This window comes from Rattus norvegicus, chromosome 5 (genome assembly GCF_021556685.1).
Source record: "Rattus norvegicus strain SHRSP/BbbUtx chromosome 5, alternate assembly SHRSP_T2T, whole genome shotgun sequence".
NCBI classification, from domain to species: domain Eukaryota; kingdom Metazoa; phylum Chordata; class Mammalia; order Rodentia; family Muridae; genus Rattus; species Rattus norvegicus.
The window spans coordinates 127,329,135-127,349,813 of record NC_141538.1 but is presented as its reverse complement, the minus strand read 5'-3'; the positions used below and the strand labels follow the sequence as shown (position 1 = coordinate 127,349,813).

Below are 20,679 nucleotides of genomic sequence, written 5' to 3'. Positions count from 1 at the left end.
AGGACCTTTGTCTAAACAATCTCTTTCTCTTCCTCCAACCCAGCTCTGGATATCTCGAGACACGATCCAGAAGCATCCGTGTGTATCTATGCAGCCCAGGCCCAGGATCAAATTATGGCCAGTTGCTGGCGGAACTCTTGGCCACTGCCATATGGGGATTCATGGGTGTGTGACCCATCCAGTACACACCGCTGGAGCTCCAGCTGTGAGAACCTGCCCACTTCCCACCAACGGCGCTCCTGGATCATGCAGGCGTTGGCCTCCTGGAAGATGTCTCTGAAGCAGTGACAAAAGCCCCAACTGGATCTCTGTTAGACACTGTGTGGTCAACCTCTCCATCCAGATGGCTTCCTCACAAGAGATCCCCCGAGCCCCTGTATAGCCCTCACTCTGACAAGTCTGGGAAAAGAGCATGGCCTTCATGTGCTGATTCACTTGACAGTTACAGATGTGTGCTGGCTGTTTTGTTCACTTTGTATCATGGGAGGCTGAGGCTCAGAGTAGTGAAGTGCGTTGACCAAAGCTACTCGGGGGGTCACCTGGACATCTTAGTCTCCCCTTCCCTGGTGATAAGAGCACAAGGGTGATGGTTTGGGTGGCTCTTGTGGGAAGGGAAAGAATGATGAGACTTCCCACCTATGACATCATGCATATTCAGGAACCCTGTCTCCCAGTCTTACCCTTGACTCTTCATCCAGTTTGCCTAACACTAATGCAAAAATATCCAGAGACATTTTTGGTGTTGCCACCACAAGGTGGCAATACTACTAACACCTGCTGGGTAAAGACCAGGTGTCAGGCACACTTAAATGCCTTAGGGTGTACAGCACTGCCCCCACATCCAAATGGTTCTACGGTTAACATTTGTTAGAGATGAGCTCAGCAGGGAGGCATGGGGGTGGCATCCAGAGGTTGGGTGTGTCAGCTGGACTGACTTGGCAGGGAACAGACTTCTCAAGGAGGTTTGGAAAGATGACCGATCACATTTGGTCATCTGTGGGTGGAGAGCAGGGTACATGGGATCAAAGACCATCTTCAAAGTCCCAGCAAGAGGGAACCTGGAAAAAGAGAGGTGCAAGGGCCAGGCCCTAAGGCCATGGAGACTACAGAGAGGTAGATTTCATCCAGAGCAGTGGCGAGGCATGGTAGGGTGCTGAGAAGAGAGATATGTGAGCAAATGTCAGCTTCAGAAAACTCTTCATTGGGCATAGGAACCCCTGGGCAAGGCTGGTGGGGCAATAGATTGATGTAGCTGTTCTGAACAAGAACCTGTTACTAGTCAGTATCGATGAACTTATCAATAATATCAACCCATGGATTCTACTTGTGGGCATACATCTTGGGGTAATCTTCCCACAGGATCATGGGGGTATCTATGAAGACCTCCATTGTCATATTATCTATGAGGTGAGGTGAGCAAGCAGGCTGGGTACCCACCTTGTAGGGTAAGCCCCATGGAGGTTCATGTGCAGTTATAGGTAGCAGGGGTGTTTGGAGACTTCAAACCTTGTGCCAGTGAAAAAGTATTTGTATGCACAAAATTTTGTTTTATTTGAAACAGGGTCTTGCTATGTAGTCTAGACAGTTCTTGAACTTGTGGTTCTACTAAACCTAAGTGCTAGGATTACAGGCAGATGTCATGTGGCCTGGCTAAGAAGTCACCTTTTGAGAACATTTATAAAAAAAGGCATAAAAACATCAGAAAGGATATGAAGAGTTCAGATACAAAAGAGAGTTTACCTAACCACTCCCAAACGCGAGAATAGGGGCCAAGTCAACTGTGCCGGTGGATGGGTGGGGCTGAGAGGTAAGGGAAGCTCCGGGTCAGGCCACACTCCGATAGGCCACACCTCCAGACAGGCCACGCCCCCCCACACGGCGGAACTCCAGAGGCATAGCCACGCGCAACACGGACAGCAAAAGGAAGGGCACCCCTGCTGCCGGAAGAAGCGGCAGGTTTCTTGGCCCCCAGATTGAAGTGCCGAAGTTGCGAGCTGCCATGGAGAGTTCTGATCCTGACCCTACAGATGACAGTTCCATGGACGCGTTCCTGGACAAGTTCCAGAGCCAGCCTTACCGCGGCGGCTTCCGCGAGGACCAGTGGGAGGAGGTGGGCCGCGGGGGCTTCTGGGGTAGGAGCTTGGTTCTCGCGGCTTGGTCACTGCCAAAGAACCTGTGGCTCCTAGTTGAGTGCCAGAAACCACCGGCCTCGAGGTTTTGAGAGTCTAAGTTGTCAGTGCATTTAAGACCACAGGGTTTGGTAGGCAGCCCTATTACACACGACCACCTGGTTCTGCTGCCGGATGGTTCCTTACTTAGAAAGTTGTTTTACCTGCGGCACCCAGGTTACATAAGGTTAGGGTAATGATGAAAGGAGATGGTGAAGGTGGTTAGGAACTTGAAAGCGCCCGATTGAAGGCGATTGCTGTCACCCATGGAGAGTGTTGGGAATCAGGATCCCACACTCCAGTTTAACACCAGAGAAGCTGGGGCTTTTATAGATCCAGCCAATCCTGAGTATTTGCATATCATGATCAGGGAGGAAAAAAAAAACTTTGATGTTGTGTCCTGGGAATGGATCTAATCTGTAGACAGCACTAATGTCATTTATTATTTTAAATTCTAGGAATTTGACAAGATCCCCCTATTTATGAAAAAAGCGCCATCAGAAATTGATCCCAAGGAGTTTCCTGACTTGGCTTGCCTCCAATCGATTATTTTTGATGATGAGCGATCTCCAGAAGGTATCTTATGTGACTAGCACTTCTTTTGTGTCTCTGTTGAGTTAAAGTATTGTGGCTAACGTGTCAGTGTTCGCTCCACACATCCTTCTTTGGATACCCGCTGAATAATGTACACAGCTCCAATGAAAAGCCAGATCGTTCTAACGAATCAGGAAGGGTGTGCTATAAGTACACTGCTACTGCAGTGGGCACTGTTGGAGCGCTGTACTACAGGGGCAGGCGTGGGCTCGTGGGTCTGAGTCTGAACTGAATCTTAATAGTTTTGTAGGTTCTTACCAGAGAGGAGGGGAGTTTGCATTTCAGTGAATGAAACAATGTAAGAAAAGGAGTAGTATAATTTTCTCAATAAAAATTAAAGTCCTTCAAAAACTGGGATAAATGTACATGTACGTGTACATGGGAGTGTGCAGAAGTTGAACCCAGAACCTCACACATGCTACATAAGTGAGCTATAGCCCCCTTTAAAACTCTTTGTGTGTGTATGTGCGTATGCACATATGGAGATCAGAGGATAGCTTGGTGAGGTGAGTGCTCTTTTACCATTACACATGTTCTCTCAGATCCAGCTCCGGTTGTCAAGCTTAGGGGCAAGTGCCTTTACCTGCTGAGCCATCTCTCTACACCATCTTTAATTCCCCTTTTAAAAATAGCATTTATAGCTGGGTGATGGAGACACACACCTTTAACCCCAGCACTCGGGAGGGGAGACAGGGAGGGGAGACAGGCAGATCTCCAAGTTCGAGGCCAGCCTGGTGTACAGAGCGATTCCAAGACAGCCAGGGCTACACAGAGAAACCCTGTCCCCAAAAAACAAACAAACACCCCCCCCCCAAAAAAACCCAGAAAAGCACTTAGTAATATACCTCATAAATTCTTTGTAAGTGGAGATAGCATTAAGCTTGCATGACCTTGTATTCTATATAGATGCTAATTTTATCATACCATTCATTTGGATATTTCTTTCTGTGTTGGCTCCATCTCTTAGATTTATCATATATGTGTTAGTCTTTCTTTTGCTGTGCTAAAAGACTGAAGAAATGAATGTGGGGAAAAGAGGGTTTATTTTAGATTATAGGTGATAGTCCCTCACTGAAGGAAGTGAACTCAGGAACTGAGGGGCAGGAACTGAGACAGAGACCATGGACTGCTGCTTCCTGAGGTTGCTCCCCTTGCATTGTTCAGCTTGCTTTTTGTACAACCCAGGAGCACCTGCCCAGAAGCTGCACTGCTCACAGTGTGATGGGCCCCCCACATCAATCATTAATCAAGGTGGAGGCATTTTTTGTTTGAGGCTCCCTTTCTTGGCTGACTTAGCTTGTGTCGAGCTGACAAACCCTAACCTGTGCAATATTACAGTAGTGCATGACAGAGGTTTTCAGTGAGCTTTCTAAAGGGTATGACATGCTGCTTACTCCCTCCTCTTTGCAGAGCAAGCCAAGACCTATAAAGATGAGGGCAATGACTACTTTAAAGAAAAAGACTATAAGAAAGCTGTGGTTTCCTACAGTGAAGGACTGAAGAAGAAGTGTGCAGACCCTGATCTGAATGCCATCCTGTATACCAACCGGGCAGCAGCACAGTACTATCTCGGTACGTAATCATGATGACTCAGCTCTCCTGTGTGTGTGTGTGTGTGTGTGTGTGTGTGTGTGTGTGTGTGTGTGTGTTGTGTGTACAAGATGTGTGCGTGCGCTCACACAGGGTAGAGGGGTAGAGGTTAACCTGTCATTCTCAGGAGCCATCTACCTTGTTTTGGGGGCAGTCTCTCATTGGCCTGGAGCTTTTTCTGAGAAAGTTAAGCTGGCTGGCCAGCAAACCCTGTGAATCCATTTGCCTCTACTTCTCCCAAGTGTATGCTGTTACAACTAGCATTTTTATGCGTGTGCTAGGGGTTGACTCAGGTCCTCATGATTGCTCAACAAGCACTTTACTGACCGAGCCGTCTCCCCAGCATAGCTTTATTGTTTCTGAAGAATTCACTTATAGGGCTGAAGAGATATGTGCTCAAACATCAAGAGCATTTGCTGCTGTTCCAGAGAACCCCAAGATCCCAGTAGACACAGCAGGCTGCTCACAACTGCCCACACACACAAACACACACACACACAGTCTGTAAAAAAGAAAGGAAGAATTTACACTAGCTTATGCTTTTAGTCTTGCAACTTGGGAGGCAGAAGCAGGTAGATCTAGGAAATTTCTTAAATTGATGCTTTTCTTAATTCTGCGTACTGTTTTCTGTTTTTGGAAATTGTGGCTGCTGGTGCTTTCAGAACCAAGTGGGAGAATGGGGCTGGGGTTTGTATGTTTAGTTCTTCTTTACTGAATCACCACCATGCTCAGGGCTTCCAGACCAGACACTGCCTAGAATAAACCTCCAATCTCTCAGGTTTGGGAAGTGCTGACTTCCATCAACAGTGGAGGGTAAGGCGTCTGGAAATCTGATGGCCTTTCAGTCTGCCTCTGCCCCCATCACAGAGGCCTTGGTGTCTTTGTCCTTCTGTACTGTGGCCTGGTAGCATAGCGCTTTCCTCTGCTTTCTGTTTTCAAGTCCGTGCCTTTGCTTTCCCGCTTTCAAGATGTACTCTGTGGGGTTGGGGATTTGGCTCAGTGGTAGAGCGCTTGCCTAGCAAGCGCAAGGCCCTGGGTTCGGTTCCCAGCTCCGAAAAAAAGAAAAAAAAAAAAGAATAGGAAAAAAGATGTACTCTGTGTTTGGAGCACCATTGTAAGTGTCTGGGACCTATAAACCTCAGCTACCTGGAGAATGAGGCAGGGGACCCCAAGTGTGAGTTCAGCCTAGACAATTTAGTGGAACCGTCTCTCAAACCTCCATACCAGCGGGAGATAACTTAGCTTGCTTCTTGACACCGATCCTTACACATTGGTCAGGTACTTTTGAGGATAATTTCTAGAACACTGTTGGTTCACAGTGTGCTAGCTTACTCTCCAGTGCACCTGACACTGATCTTTCCCACGTCCTTGTCAGTTTCAGTTGACCTGAGTCTTCAGGCACTGGTAACACTGACATCTTGTCTCAGGCTGACTAGCCATTCTGGCTCCTCTGGCCTGCCTGATGCTGTGCACTCTTTAGGACCCGATGAGCACACCTGTGCCTGTCCAGCAGTGTGTTCAGTTGTTCTGACTTCCTGACCCTTGTCCGGAGTCATCTCTGTCAAGGCTGTGACTTTGTGGAAGCATTTTGATGGGAAAACTTACCTTCTTTTACTTAATGGTGTTTCATTAGGCAATTTCCGCTCTGCTCTCAATGACGTGCTGGCTGCCAAGAAGCTAAAGCCTGATCACCTGAAAGCCATCATACGAGGTGAGTCTCTAGGAGCCGCGCGGTGGCCATCATTTGGGAAAACTGGCACTTCACTCTGCACCAAAAGCTGCCATTGAAGGCTTGGCTCTTGTGTGCTGGGGACTGGGAAGTCACCTTAGTCCTGCCGTCTCCGTATGAAGGCCCTGCTTTCTCTCAGTGACTACCACCACTCAGCACTCCCCAGAAGGCTCTACCCTTTATGCTAAATATGTATGGAATTGAAACTCCTCATTTTAAATTAGTAAAGAATAAAATTAAATAAGACATAGCACATTCCGATTTTCTCCCTAGTTTGGCTGATTGAAAGGCAAGATAATTAAATGCCATTAAAAGATTAATTAATTAAAAGATAAGTGTGGGGCCTTTGGCAGGAGCTCTGCTGCTGTTTTGTGTTGTGGTCTGACCTTGTAATGACAGCACTTTTACTTTTTTTTTTTTTTTTTTTTTTTTAAGGTTTACTCATTTGTTATATATAAGTACACTGTAGCTGTCTTCAGTACACCAGAACATCCCTTTACAGATGGTTGTGAGCCACCATGTGGTTGCTGGGAATTGAACTCAGGACCTCTGGAAGAGCAGTCGGAGCTCTTAACTGCTGAGCCATCTCTCCAGCCCCACTTTTACTGTTTTATACTTACCCTCTCTGAACTTAGGGAGCTTTGCAAACTGTAATTCATTCATCATGTATCGAGCTTTCCTACACTTATCCAGTTACGCATTTGTTCCGTGTGTACCATGCTAGTGAGGAGGCACACGTGCCATGATCTGTGTGTGGAGGTCAGAGGACAACCTCTAGGAGTAGCCTCTCCTTCTCCACCTCTCCAGGGAGAGAATTTAGGTTGTCAGGCTTGACAGCAAAGACCTTTACCTCCTGAGCCTTCTCACCTATCCAGGGTTAGAGTCTTTGATACTCAAGCTGTCTTAGTTAGGGTTTTCCTGCTGTGAACAGACACCATGACCAAGGCAGCTCATATAAGGACAACATTTAATTGGGGCTGGCTTACAGGTTCAGAGGTTCAGTCCATTATCATCAGGCAGGAGCATGGCAGTGTTCAAGCAGGCATGGTGCAGGAGAGCTGAGAGTTCTATATCTTCATCTGAAGGCTGCTAGCAGAATACCAGCTTCCCAGCCGTTAGGATGAGGGTCTTAAAGCCCACATCCACAGTGACACACCTACTCCAACAGGTGTCAGGGCTTTACCTTCTAATAGTGCCACTCCCTAGGCCGAGCATATTCAAACCAGCACATAAGCCTTATAATAAAGTTCTGATGTTTTAAATTTCTATGAAAGTCTGAGAGACTAACCAGAGAAAACTGAACATTGCAGTGAAACCTTTTAGAAATAGAATCAAGGTATATAGCTTAACAGTAGGGCACTCCCCTAGCATGCACAGGCACTGCAGATTTCACCCCAGAATGTAAGCAAACTAACTAGTCAATCAAAAAATAAAAGGGGGGCACTTTAAACAGATGGCTGTATAAAAAAGGAAAATGTGTTTGGGCATTGATTGATGGCTGAGGAAATTCTGCTTTACAGTAAACATCATCTGAGGGCTGGAGAGGAGGTTCAGCAGCTAACAACATTCTGCTTGCATAGGACTCCAGTTCAGTTCCCTGTGGCTCACAGCTGCTTGAGACTTGAGCTCAAGGGCTATCTGACATTTCTGGCCTCTTCAGGCAAACACTTTTACACACACACACACACACACACACACACACACACACACACACACACACACAGAGAGAGAGAGAGAGAGAGAGAATCTCTCTGTCTGTCTCTATCTCTGTCTCTCTGTCTCAAAAACAAATCTTAAAAAACCACACACACACACACACACACACACACACACACACACACATCTGAGATGGCCTTTATTCTCCCATTTGCAGACAAGGAACCAGAAACTCAGACATGGCCTTTGTCCAAGGTCCAGCAGGTAAATGACAGCCATTTTCTAGGCCAGCCCTGTCTGACGGTGTTGTTTGATGAGCTGTTGCATTTTAGGGTCCTTTATACCAGGAAGACTTGGAAGTTTTGAAGTACATGGGGTTGAGAGTGATTTCTGATCTACAGTACACAAATCCTTTCCTGTCTAGGAGCTGAAGTACAAAGAGCTATGTCCTGTCTCCCCTCCTGGGGCTGGCTGGAGGCTGGTGAGGGGAGCACGGCTTTTCCAAGGTGGTGCTTTCTCAGCATGTTGTTCCGAGATCCTCAGGACTCTGGTTTCTACAGGTGCCCTGTGCCATCTTGAACTGAAACACTTTGCTGAGGCTGTGAACTGGTGTGATGAGGGACTACAGATTGATGCCAAAGAGAAGAAACTTCTAGAAATGAGGGCAAAAGCAGACAAGCTAAAGGTTGGTATCTGTCCACAGACAGCTTGCATTTGCTAGTTAGCATTCCTCAGATTGTGTCTCAAGTCACTGTGGGAATATACAGTGTTCATGCAAACATCTAGAGTAGTGGTCACTGGCTTTGCACTGCCAACAGCAGAGTGTGAATGGATTCTGACAGGCAGTTTGCTGAGAGAGATGATGCCTAAGCCCAATCTGTGAATGACAGAGTGGGAGTTTATTGAATGGCTGAGTGACGTTGAGGGACAACGTTCCAAACAAGGCCTAGAGGGATACTTCAACAAATCTGAGTTTGAATCCTACTTTTGCCACTGCTGAAATGCTGAAATGCTGAAATGACTCAGGACAAGTTCCTGACATTTCTTGGTCCCTGCTTTGAAAATGAGAGTAATATGTACCCCCCCCCCTTTTTTTTATGAAGAGGAAATGAGGTAAGCTGTTTTCACATTGTCCAGAGATAATACACAACGGAGACATGTGATCTGCAGAGCCCAACACATTTGCTCTCTTCCCTTTGTAGCAAATGTTGGCAGATTCCTGTTAACTGCAAGCCCAGGGGGAAAGTGGGAAAGTCTGCCACCCGTTTCTGCCAGACTGAGTGGACTGGTGGTATTTTTCTCTCACTGATTTTAACTATGTGGAAGGCAGAACTGCGGGTTTTCTGCAGCCATATCAGAGAAGTTGGGGTTCCCATGTAGTACTTGTCTACTCTACTGGGGTCCCTGAATGGAGATGCCCGTTCTTTATTGGTGGCACCTTCCTCGTCTGCCTAAGCCTACTTTGGGGGAACCATCAGGGTGACACAGTGGTACACTTGGCTCTTAGCACTCCCCAGTGAATTGTGAGTTCTTGGGGTACAAGAATGAAGGTTTTGGGTGTTTTTGTTTTTAAGAACTAGGTTGTAAATTTCTGCTGATAGTGGCCTGACCCCTGGGGGCATGCTTTGTGGATGGTTACTGAACCAGCCACTGGCAGTCTCTGAGCAGCAGCATGGCTTACATGGAGACCAGACATCCTGCAGGCTGGGGTAAAAGTGAGAAAGAGGTCCCTGGCGCTGATGGCATCTGAATTATGTTTCCAGAGGATGGAGGAGCGGGATCTGAGGAAAGCAAAGTTGAAAGAAAAGAAGGAACAAAATCAGAATGAGGCTCTGCTCCAGGCCATCAAGGTGAGTTCTCAAAGCATGAGCCTCACAGAGTAAGAAATGCCCTGGCTGTGGAAGCCTGCTGGGACCTTTGTTGGGGTGCTTTGCCTTCACAGCTGTGCTCTGGAGTTGGGGCACCACATTCAGTTAGCTCTGCCCCTGCCCGTGCTGGGCTAGTTATCCTCTCCCTCCCTCTCACAGCAGCCCTCTGCGGAAGGCCTTCTCGTTCCTGGTTTAGTAATCTTAGGTTGAAGAAAACTTCCCATAGTAATGGTGTCTGAGCCAGGGCCTTGCTCATTACTGTAACTTATGAGCTGAGAAAGCATTCTGTTAGGATGTTGCTTTAACTGATGACAGTAGAAGCCTCCCCGTCCTGCATTCTGAAGTGAGTGTAGTCCAGGAGGCCCAGTGGCCGAGCCGGTTACTGCTTGGTACTTCCCTGAAGTGAATGCGTCTGACTTTTCATCCTTGATGCCCGCCGGTCTCCCATTCGGCAGATGATGCCTCCTGGGCTGAGGCTTTAGTTTCATTCTGGGTTCAGTTAAGTTACACACCCACTTTCAGTTACTTAGAGAACTTAACACCGCTAAAGTGTGCTCAATCGTCTCTCCCAACAAACTATCTGTTATCAGATATCAACAAATTAAATTTGGGGCTGGAGAGATGCTCACTGGTTAAGTGCACTGCCTGCAGAGGCCCTGGGTTTGGTTCCCAGCACCCAAATGGCGCTAACAACTGTCTGAAGCTCCAGTCCCAGGGAATCTGGCACCCTCACACAGACATGTCTGTCGGCAAAACAGCACATAATATAATTCTTTTAAAAAATTCTATGTATGTAGATGTGTAGTAGGATGACAAACAGATGCCGTGAGCCACGTCTGCAATTCCAGTAGTCAAGATGCAAAGGTGGAAGATGCTGAGTTTTAAGCCAGTTTCAAACAACAGTGAAACTCTTGTCTCGAAAGATTAAACAAAACCCAATCCAACAAACAGAACAGTATACTCCAGGTTTTTAAGTTCATTCAGAAAGGATTTGGCCATTTTCTTGAATAAGAGGCCAAGATATTTTATACAGATTTTTTTTTCTTGAATGTATTGTGTATGTGCACCACATGATGCGTGTGGTGTTACAGAGGGGCTGGGGTGTTGGGAATTGAAGCTGGAACCTCTGGAAGAAAGCCCATGCACCAACCACTGAGCCATTTCTCCAGCCCCACATAGAGATGTTTCAGAAAATGTCTAGGTACTTCCTTTAGTTAAGTCCTATACTTTGGACTATAGTACAAATTAAAATCATCATCAACAGTACAATGCTGCCTTAGGGTTTCTCTTGCTATAATGAAGCACCATGACCAAAATCAGGTTGGGGAGGAAAGGGTTTATTCTGCTCACATTTCCATGTAATAGTCCATCACTGAAGGAAGTCAGGACAGGAACTCAAGCAGGGCAGGAACCTGGAAGCAGGAGCTGATGCAGAGGCCAGGGAGGAGTGCACTAGCTTGCTCTCCATGGCTTGCTCAGCCTAGAGAACCCAGGACCACCAGCTCAGGGGTGGCACCACCCAGAGTGGCCCAGGCTTTCCCCCATCAATCACTAATTATGAAAATGCCTTACAGCTGGATCTTATGGAGGCATTTTCTCAATTGGATTTCTCTTCTTTGAGATGGCTCTAGCTTGTGTCAAGTTGACTTAAAACTGGGAAGCATGGGGCTGGGGACTTAGCTCAGTGGTAGAGCGCTTACCTAGGAAGTGCAAGGCCCTGGGTTCGGTCCCCAGCTCCGAAAAAAAGAACCAAAAAAAAAAAAAAAAAAAAACACACACAAAAAAAAAAACTGGGAAGCACAAATGCCATGCTATATTGATGGCCATCGAAGGCTGAGGCCGTAGAAGGTGACCTTGAATCACCTCTCCTTATTTATGTATCCAAGGCTTTCCCATAGGCAGTGGAACAGGGGACCACTGTCAGCAGACTGCTTGGCCCTCAGTACCTGATCCTTTAAGAATAAGTTTGCCAGCCAGGGTGGCACATGACTGTGATCCCAGCACCTGGAAGCAGGTGACAGGAGTATCAGAAATCCCAGGCCACTATGCCAGGCTGCCAGGACAGTTAAGATGGTCACATGAGCCTCAGGAAGCTTCAGGGTGTATTTCAGTGATGTGTGTTTGCATCTTCCGCAGGATAAGGTCTGTTCGAGTGTGTTTTGTCTTAATCCAGGCTAGGAACATCAGGCTTGTCTCTGAATCAGTCGGTGAGGATGAAGATTCAGCCTCCAATGGTCTAGCCGAGATGCTCCTGCATGGGCTCAGCTCTGAGAACCCCTGTGGAGCCAGGCTCAGTATAGATGGCCAAGGCAGGCTGAGCTGGCCTGTTCTGTTCCTGTACCCCGAGTATGCACAGTCTGACTTCATCTCTGCTTTTCACGAGGACACCAGGTACGGGTTTGTCCCAAGAGCCCTCTGCGCCTGCTTGTGTGCTGCTGCTGACTTGTCAAGAGAGACAAATGCGCTTTGGCTGAGAAGGAAAGGAGTAATTTAGAGGCCATTCCCAGCATGTGGACAGGGTTCTCCATCATGAATCTGTCTACTTGCCTCAGCACTGTCTGGGCGGTTCACCTGAGGTAGTACATGCAGATCATTTAACTGTGTGTTTATTATATGATTTCAAAGACTGATTCTTGATAAGCCTTTGTTTATGCTTTGCACTGTTGTCAGAGTAGGTTAAGCCTGGATGCCATGCTTTATAGGGTCACTGTTCTCTCTGAATTGCTGTCAGGGACTGATGTGGGAATATAAATGGAACATTGACACCCAGAAAGCACATCCTCCTCCCTCAGGTTTATTGACCATCTAATGGCGATGTTTAGTGAAGCGCCCTCCTGGGACTCAGAGCACAAGTACCACCCAGATGATCTGGAGGTAAGAAATGTTGTATTTCATTCCTGTAAGAGATATTGGGAGGATGTATACAGAAATTGACTGTTCTAAAAAATTGTGTGCGTGCGTGTGTGTGTGTGTGTGTGTGTGTGTGTGTGTGTGTGCGCGCGCGCGTGAGTGTGAAGTGTTTGCGATTTGTCGTGGCACATGTGCAGGTTAAGTGACAGCTTTCAGCCATTGGTTTTTCTCCTCTGTAGGTTCTGGGGATTGAGCTTAGGCCATCAAGAGCTTTCACATGCTGAACCATCTCACTGACCACTGATTAAATTTTTTTTTTGAAAAATATACATAGCATTTTACCACGTTAGCCTCAGAGTGACATCATCAAGCTCACTCGATCACTCACTCTATTATATTCACCCCTTCCCACAATCCCCTCTCCATCGCTTTCCATCTCCCAAACTGAAACTCTGCCCTCATCAAACAGCTGTGTCCTCCACCCCTGCCCTTGGCTGTTCTACTTCCTGTCTCCATTGATGTGACCACTCTGGGGCCTCACACAAACAGGAATTAGACAATGTCAGGCTTGTTTCGCTTAGCATAGCATCTTTAAGACTCAACCATGGTTTAGAATGAGTCATGTTGTAGCGAGTCATATGCGAGCCTTCCTTTGTAAGGCTGAATAATATTCCATTGTTAGATTTTTAAAAAAGAACATAACCAGAGTTTACTGAATAATTGTTTCCTGAAGATTTGAGAGTCAGACACTAAATGATTTCCACCAACCTTGAGTTACTTTCATACATGTTTTCTACACACAGAGACATTCTTCATAATCTCAAAAGAGCCATCAAGGTCAGGAAGCTAGCGTTGGTGACTTCAGCCCCATCCTCAGGCTCCACACAGGTGCCACAGATTGTCCCAGGAAGATCCCTTTTGTTCCAAGAGCACATGGTGTATTGATTCTGTCCTTTATCGTCCCCACCCTGACCCCTGCAAAGATACCGTACCTCCTGTCTTTTCTGCTCGTGTTTCCTGTGACTGGATGTGGATTTTGTATGTTTGGCTGAGCTGTCCTGGAGTGATGCTCTGTTCTCACTGTGTCTGGCCATGTGGGCTCCAGTGATCTGTTCTTGATGATGATCACTCTGCTCTCATGACCAAGGAGGTGTCACCAGGTCTCTACTGCACAGTCACTGTGCGTGTGCCCATGGATGTTAAAGGACAGCTTACCTTTAACTGAGCCAAACATTTATTTACTCTGTATAATGGTTTCCTTTTTTATTTAATTTATCACTGTGGTGTTTATGTGCAAATTGTTGTGGACTTGGTCAGTGGGACTTTATTCAGATCTATTTCTATAGACTAACTCACTTCCCTTCTTTACATTCTTGTTTCTGGCCCAAGGTACTCCAGCTTTGAGCTGTGCTTTCTACACCCCAGCTTCGATAGCAACTATTTTTTTCCAAGGAACCTTGGTGGTTTCTATGGAGAGTGGTATTTAGAAGCCAAGTTCTCTGTGCAGTAGGCATACTGTTAATATTGGGAAAGGGACTCATGACTGAGGGAGAATTAATGTGTGCAACATTGTGTGTCTCCAAATCTACTCTGAGATTTGCTTTATTTATTTCTATATTTGTAATGTAGATGTTGGTGGTGTTTTGAGTCAGGTTCTTATTGTGTAGTGCAGGCTGTCAGTCCCTGACCTCAGCCTGTGTGCTAGGATTACAGCTGTGCACTGCCATGCCCAGCCGACAGCCGACCTTTGTATTTTTTGATCAGTCTCCTTCTGCCACCAGCATTGTCACCTTCCTATGTGGAGCCCTCAGCCCCATGTTGGCTACTGCCCCAGAATGGCAACCTTTCTCTTCTTCTGCAGACTCACATCGTGCACAACTCACCCACCCTACATCCTGTTCCAGCTCTAACCTACATTTAGGCCATCCTAGCTGGGCTTAGTGGCACTGGCCTATAATCCCATCCATTTAGGAAGCTAAAGCAGGAGTCCAGTCTGGGCTAACAAGTAGTTCAAGGCTAGCCTGGGTAACTTGGTGACTTACTCTTTTATTTTTAAAAATAAAAAAAGAGGCGTATAACTCAGTGGTTGAGCACTTGCCTAGCATGTGTGAACCTCTGAGTCCTATCCTTGGTACTGCAAATAGCAACGAGAAAACAAGAACCCTAGGTCACTCTCTGCCATAGCTCATAGTCATCCTTCTGCTGGAGGCCTGATAATCCCCATCGTTTGCTCTGCTCCACACGTGTGGACGTTGTTCTTACTCCTGTTGGGCTCTAACTTGCTACACACTTTGTTACCTGGCTTCTGAGGAAGCCCTTCTCTTCCTGCTCAGGCTGGCTGGCTCCTGGCGTGAGTACCTCCTCTCCTGGTTGAGCTCTGACGTGTCCTGTGAAACGTCCTTACCATGCTGTGCTTTGGTGCCCTGCTTGCACACCCCTCTCACCTGCTCTGGCTCTTCCTCCCCTTTGGGTCACTGTGGCTTTCTGCTTCTCACCTCTGTGGCACTGGAACGAAACTGAAGGCTGCACAGGCCTGGGCTCGAGCTTTGGTGCCTCTTCATTGCCTGAGTGACAGGAGACGGTCCCCTTCCTTGAGCCACGGAGAATGCAGCTGGTCCTAAGCTTTCTGGGTGTCATAGCTGGGGCTGACCTGAGCACCAGAGCCTGCAGCTGTGAGGAGGGGGCAGGCTTTCCAGTCGTACAGTTGCCCTCCCAACCTCTCAGAATTGCCGCAGCATTTGTAGGGCCGTCTAAGCCTGTGTTTGTCTGTCATTCTGGTTAACCTGCAGGTCTACTTCGAGGATGAGGACAGGGCAGAACTATACCAGGTGTCCCCTGAGAGCACCCTGCTGCAGGTGCTGCAGCACCCCAGGTGAGCCCTCCATGGGATGATGGGAGAATTCAAGGCCCCTTCAGAGTCTAGTCCACTCTTCTGCTCCCCGTCACAGCTATCTCAGGCCAGTGGGACCGAACTGGCCTGGCCCATTAAACCAAAGCATTGGCCAAGGAGGCTGAAGACAGCCCAGGCCATGGGAAGTGAGGGGCCTGCTCTCAGAGTGAAAACGCTGCTTGGCTTGTGTAGCTGAAGGCAGCTGGCGTAGCTTCCATTTTCTGATTGCACTTGTCTCTTGACACTGTCGCATAGAAAGAGCATTGCAGACACTCCTGGGTTCCCTAACCGTGTGACCCTGAGCACATTCTGCCTCTCTGGGGCTCTACCTTCACTGTGGAATGGGTACGTGTTTCTAGGGTACTTCTGAGTCAGGATGCAAGCAGAAGTCAGAGTGCCCTTGTAGACGTGGTGCAGCCTGCTGTGGGAGGAGTCTTGTTAACAGCAGTGGCAGCAAGCAGGGTTCCACAGCAGCCTCTTGACAGCTTCTGTAGAATGCCCTGAGGGAATTCACAAGCTCACTCTTGGGTCTATTTTTCTCCAACTTGTAGCAAAGTGAAGAAGAGTAAGGTGGAGGAATTCTGTATTTAGAATAAAAGCCCATTGTCCTGGGGGTGGGGGTCTTTGTGTGTGGTAAGCAGGGAGGCTGGAGAGCTGGGTTAGCACAGCTCATGAAGCATGGGCTTGACTGTCCTGCAATGGAACATGGACTCTATCCAGGGTGGTGAGTGGAGCTGCAGAGGGGAGCTCCAGGAAGGAGCACAGGGATGTACAGCTTTGGATTGTCCTGCTGGGTGGTGAGCCCATGGTGGGAGAGGCTGGATTGGAGGGAGGGTCTGAACAGATGAGAAGGCAGTTGACCTGGAAAGGGGTCCAGAAGCCCCCAGTGTGCCTGCTTTGGCCTAGAGGATGTAGAGGGACATTACTCAAGGCCTGAGGCTCACTGTATCCCATTTCCAAGAAGCATCTGAGAAGTGTAAATATAAAGCAGTCCTCAGAGGAACACCAGTTCCATATGCTCGGACATGCAAAGGCCACTGTGAGCAATGACTTTTAGGTTTTTGACAGACAAGAGACTGTTGAGAACTTGAAGACATGAACATGCTGGCCCTGAATTCACAGAGATTCCGTACCTCAGCCTTTTGAATGCTGAGGTTGAAGGCATGCGTCATTATGCCCAGCTTTGTTGCTGTTGTTGTTATAAAGTTTGCCATTTACCGTTTATCTGGGGTCGGGGCAGCACCATGCCATGGCATATGTATGGAAGTTGGTTCTCTCTTCCACTCTTGGAGTCTCAGTTAGGCACAGCAGCAAGTGCCATTATCTAATAAGCTACCTTACCGGTCCACATGTTTATATTTTAATCTTGTTCTTAACACAGGGACTCATTTCTAAACTTGGAGTCACAGTTGATACCTCCCCATTCTCAGGAAACCAATTAAAAGAGCAAAATTAATAGGATTTTATTGTTGTTTTGTTTTGGTTGTTTTTAAAGGTGAGAGATTTATTCAGTGTGACCACAGTAGGAACAGGTGGCCAAGCCTAGCCTGTTGGGATACAAACTAACCTCAAGTTAGTAATACGGAATGAACTGATAGCTTGTTTGCTGAACTTTCATGTTTAGCCCTATGTGTGCCTGATGCCAGAGGGCTAATGACTCAGTGTTCAGGTCTGTCTTTTTTTTTCCCCGGAGCTGAGGACCGAACCCAGGGCCTTGCACTTGCTAGGCAAGTGCTCTACCACTGAGCTAAATCCCCAACCCCTAATGACTCAGTGTTAAGGGAAGACTATCATGCTGTCACCAGATTTATGAATATCCAAACAAAGAAATGTGCTAAGTTGTATTTTAATGTTTGGGTACGTGCAAAGGTTTACCTTGAGAGTGGCTGGGAAGGTCCAGGGATAATGGCAGTAGTAATGCAGTTAACCACTCTGCTGTGCTCCCCGCAGGTGCTCCGTGAAGGCCCTTACCCCGGCATTCCTGGTCTGTGTAGGATCCTCTCCTTTCTGTAAGAATTTTCTCCAGGGGAAAAGGGTGCACAGGTAACCTAGGAGCAGACCCTGGGGTCTTGTCCCTCATCTTCCTCTGCCTGGAGTCTGCACACTGAATCATCTGGCCTAGAGTCCAGCACTCTGTCCCCAGGGACAGTGGTTCCTAACCTCTTGTTGGGGAAGAAGCTGCTGGACTCCCTGACCCTACCCCTGTCTGGCTGAGTGCTGCGCTCCAGCTGGGCCTCAGCCTCCTCACATTCACAGCTCTGCCCTGGCCAGTCCATCTTTGGAGTCCATCTCTGAAGAAAGCATCCACTGCAATTACCAGAATAGCTGGCCTTGGTAACTCCCTGGCCCCTAGACTATCTCAGGATGCAGTGACAGTCTCAACCATTGTAGCATTGGGCACATACAGAAGGCACAGCTCCAAGGGAGTAAACCAGCGCTGCACAGTACTCTTAAGGCCTTAGGGCTTGAAAGACTGGTAGTTGCTTCACCAGCATGAGAAAAGCTAAGGGATGCTGTGGATGCCGTGAGACGACTGGAGCCATGAAGCCACATCCTGTTTCTGCGTTGACTGTATGAACTGGGATCCTCAGGACTACTCAGAGCCCTACTGGTTTCTCTGACCAGTGGAGTTGCAGTATGAGAACTGCAACAGACCTGGCGGTAGCCCAAGTGCTTCCTCCATTCCTCAGCTCCAGTTATGTCCTTGCCTCAGCAAAAGAATGCTGAATGGAGGTGTGCACCACTGTGCCTGGCTAGCATTTCATGCCTTTTGACCTAGCCTTTGCCTGTCACCGGCTGTTTTTGTCTTGTGCTGTTCTCTGCGTCCTAGAGGTTGTGTGCATTCTTAGCTGCAGCTGAGTGGCTTCCTGCAGTGTCCACGCCATCTCCCAAGGGGAGCATACTTCTCATTGCCCATGCAAGGGCTATGAAACAGGGCTTGAGCCACATCTGGCAGCAGCTTGAGGTGTCATTGGGCAGTGGTTTGCAAGTAGGCTTGTGTCCTTTCCCCTTTACCATGAGGCGCCATTTCTCAAATAGGAGCATCCCCGTCACCTGGGTGTCTGAAGAAAGCTCACAGCAGCTGGCCTAAAGCCACCGTTTGTAACGTGAGTGGCAGATGTTTGTGTAGTAAACACTGAGATTTGGGGGATTGTTTGTCACTATAGGAAAACTAATACAGCATTAAAGTGAAACCAGCTGACGGCCTTCAGATGGGCTAATTTGGGATCTTGTGTTGATTGTATCCTTGTTTCTGGAAGAGAAATTGTTTTTAGGGAGACCAGTGCAGCTTTCTTTCCCCGGGCAGGTCCCTGTAACACACACAGTGGTTTGCAAACACTGCAGACATTCTCTCCTCGCTAGAGACTTTCCCCTGACTTCCTTTGTAAGAACTCAAAGTCTATGTGAGGGGCTTAAGAGTCAGCTACAATCTGGCAGACACTGCAGGATCCCAGAAGCAGATGTCTGTAGCTACCTCACTGTCATGGACAAATCATGTTCTACTGCGCCTTCCTACCGTCTAATTGGAGATCTAACCCAGCCTCTCACTTGGTGAGGCTGAGGTGAGGTGGTGGGTAAGAGCAAGGTGCAAACTGAAATGTACCTGGCAGGTGTTGTGATTGTTTCACCCTGGGACCCTGCCCTTCCCATCAGACAGCGTCTGCTGTGCTTCTAGTCTTTGACCCTCTGGAGTCATCAGCTTAGATGCCACGGGGGAGAGAATGTCTTAGTTACTTATTTGTTGCTGTTGAGACACTATGACAACCCAACTTATAGAAGAGTTTATTGGGGCCCTTGGTACCAGCAGGTGAGTTACAACCCAAGACCATCGTGGCAGAGATTGTGGTAGCAGGAAGGCAGGTATGGTACTGGAGCAGTAGCTGAAAACTCACATCTTGGGACAACCACAAGGTAGAGAACGAGTTAACTGGCAATGGCTGGGCTTTTGAAACTATAAAACACCAGTGACACTGATGGTTTGTTGCTTGGCCCAGGGAGTGGAGCTATTAGGAGGTGTGTGTGGCCTTGTTAGAGTAGGTGTGTCACTGTGGGTATGAGTTATAAGACCCTCATCCTAGCTGCCTGGAAGTCAGTATTCTGCTGGCAGCCTTCAGATGAAGATGTAGAACTCTCAGCTCCTCCTGCACCATGCCTGCCTGGATGCTGCTGTGCTCCTGCCTTGATGATAATGGACTGAAACTCTGAACCTATAAGCCAGCCCCAATTAAATGTTGTCCTTATAAGAGTTGCCTTGGTCATGATCTGTTCACAGCAATAAAACCCTAACTAAGACCACACACGTCCTTGAACAAGACCACCACCTCCTAATCCTTCCCAAACAGTTCTACCAACTGCAGACCAAACATTGAAATATCTGAGTCTATGGTGACCATTCTCATTTAGACTACCCCCAGGGAGAACTGCACTGTTAGCGTAGCGCCAGGTCTGCTGCTTGAAGCTCCTGTCAACTGTAAAATGATCCTCTTCTCCTTGACATCACTTGTAACCTGTGCATGTGAGGTCTCAGTCCAGGAATGACATGTCCTCAGTGAATAGCTCTCTTCAAATGCAGTCTCACAGTCTGGTAGATTCTGCACGACATCATTCAGGTGACATCATAACCTGGTGTGCTGCTGGCATTAGGAAGGTTGAGATCAGGCATACCTTTTAATATCCGATGATACATGCCTAAAAAAGAATGATCCAGCCCAAATTGCCAGTGACAGACATGGAGAGATGTTCACTAAACCAGGAAGTAAAACACAGTTTTTGGAAACAAAGTTTCTGTACACCAAGGAATATGGTGGAAACCTGAACAAGATGTGGACCAGATCCTTACCTGGTGCCCCTTTGGCCACCAGACCCATATAGTGGGAAATATAGCAGCAGTAGACTCAAACCTCGCCTGCCTGTTTTGTTTTTGTTTTCTTGTTATGTATGTGGAGGGGGAGAGTTATGGGGATGGACAGCCCCAGAGGAGGTGGGATGAAGGTACATCTGCCCTTGACTTTAAGGGAGAGCCTTTCCCACCTTGTACCCTCAGTGTGCTTGCTGCCTTCCCAGAACCAGGGCGGAGGAAGGATGCCTGATGTATGGCTGATGGCCTCTGAGGATGTGGGTGACAATTCGAGAGATGAGAGAGATGAAGCCCCTAAACTCTCAGCAGACACACAAAGCAGGCCAAAGTCTGTGTTCTAACACTGCCCATTGCACTGAGTTCTCTTACTTAATCCTAATAGTCGCCCCCAGAGCCTGTGGCCTCAGGATGCAGGAGTAGCAGTGTCAGGCTGGATCTGAACCACACATCCCCTCCCCAGCACCCCTCATGTTACC

The 20,679-nt window shown here is 47.7% G+C and overlaps 2 protein-coding genes across 40 annotated transcripts in view; both read left to right on the top strand.

The window, feature by feature from the left end:
* Mroh7 (maestro heat-like repeat family member 7) overlaps positions 1–445 on the top strand; it is a 48,010-nt gene extending 47,565 nt beyond the window's left edge. For all 39 annotated transcript variants that reach the window (XR_015619518.1, XR_015619510.1, XR_015619514.1 and 36 more), the window contains 1 exon segment: positions 44–445. Coding sequence is in view for 27 of the 39 variants with exons in the window: in XM_087548136.1 (XP_087404262.1) it covers positions 44–288 (245 nt within the window). In the remaining 12 variants the exon portion in view is untranslated.
* A 1,508-nt stretch (positions 446–1,953) lies between these two features.
* On the top strand, positions 1,954–19,591 carry Ttc4 (tetratricopeptide repeat domain 4). The gene is given in 10 exon segments (NM_001395043.1): positions 1,954–2,110; positions 2,627–2,744; positions 4,173–4,334; positions 5,986–6,063; positions 8,298–8,422; positions 9,501–9,587; positions 11,779–11,996; positions 12,398–12,479; positions 15,245–15,327; positions 17,296–19,591. Coding segments are annotated over 10 exon segments (1,161 nt in total). The 5' UTR covers positions 1,954–1,999; the 3' UTR covers positions 17,393–19,591.
* Positions 19,592–20,679: the final 1,088 nt, after the last annotated feature.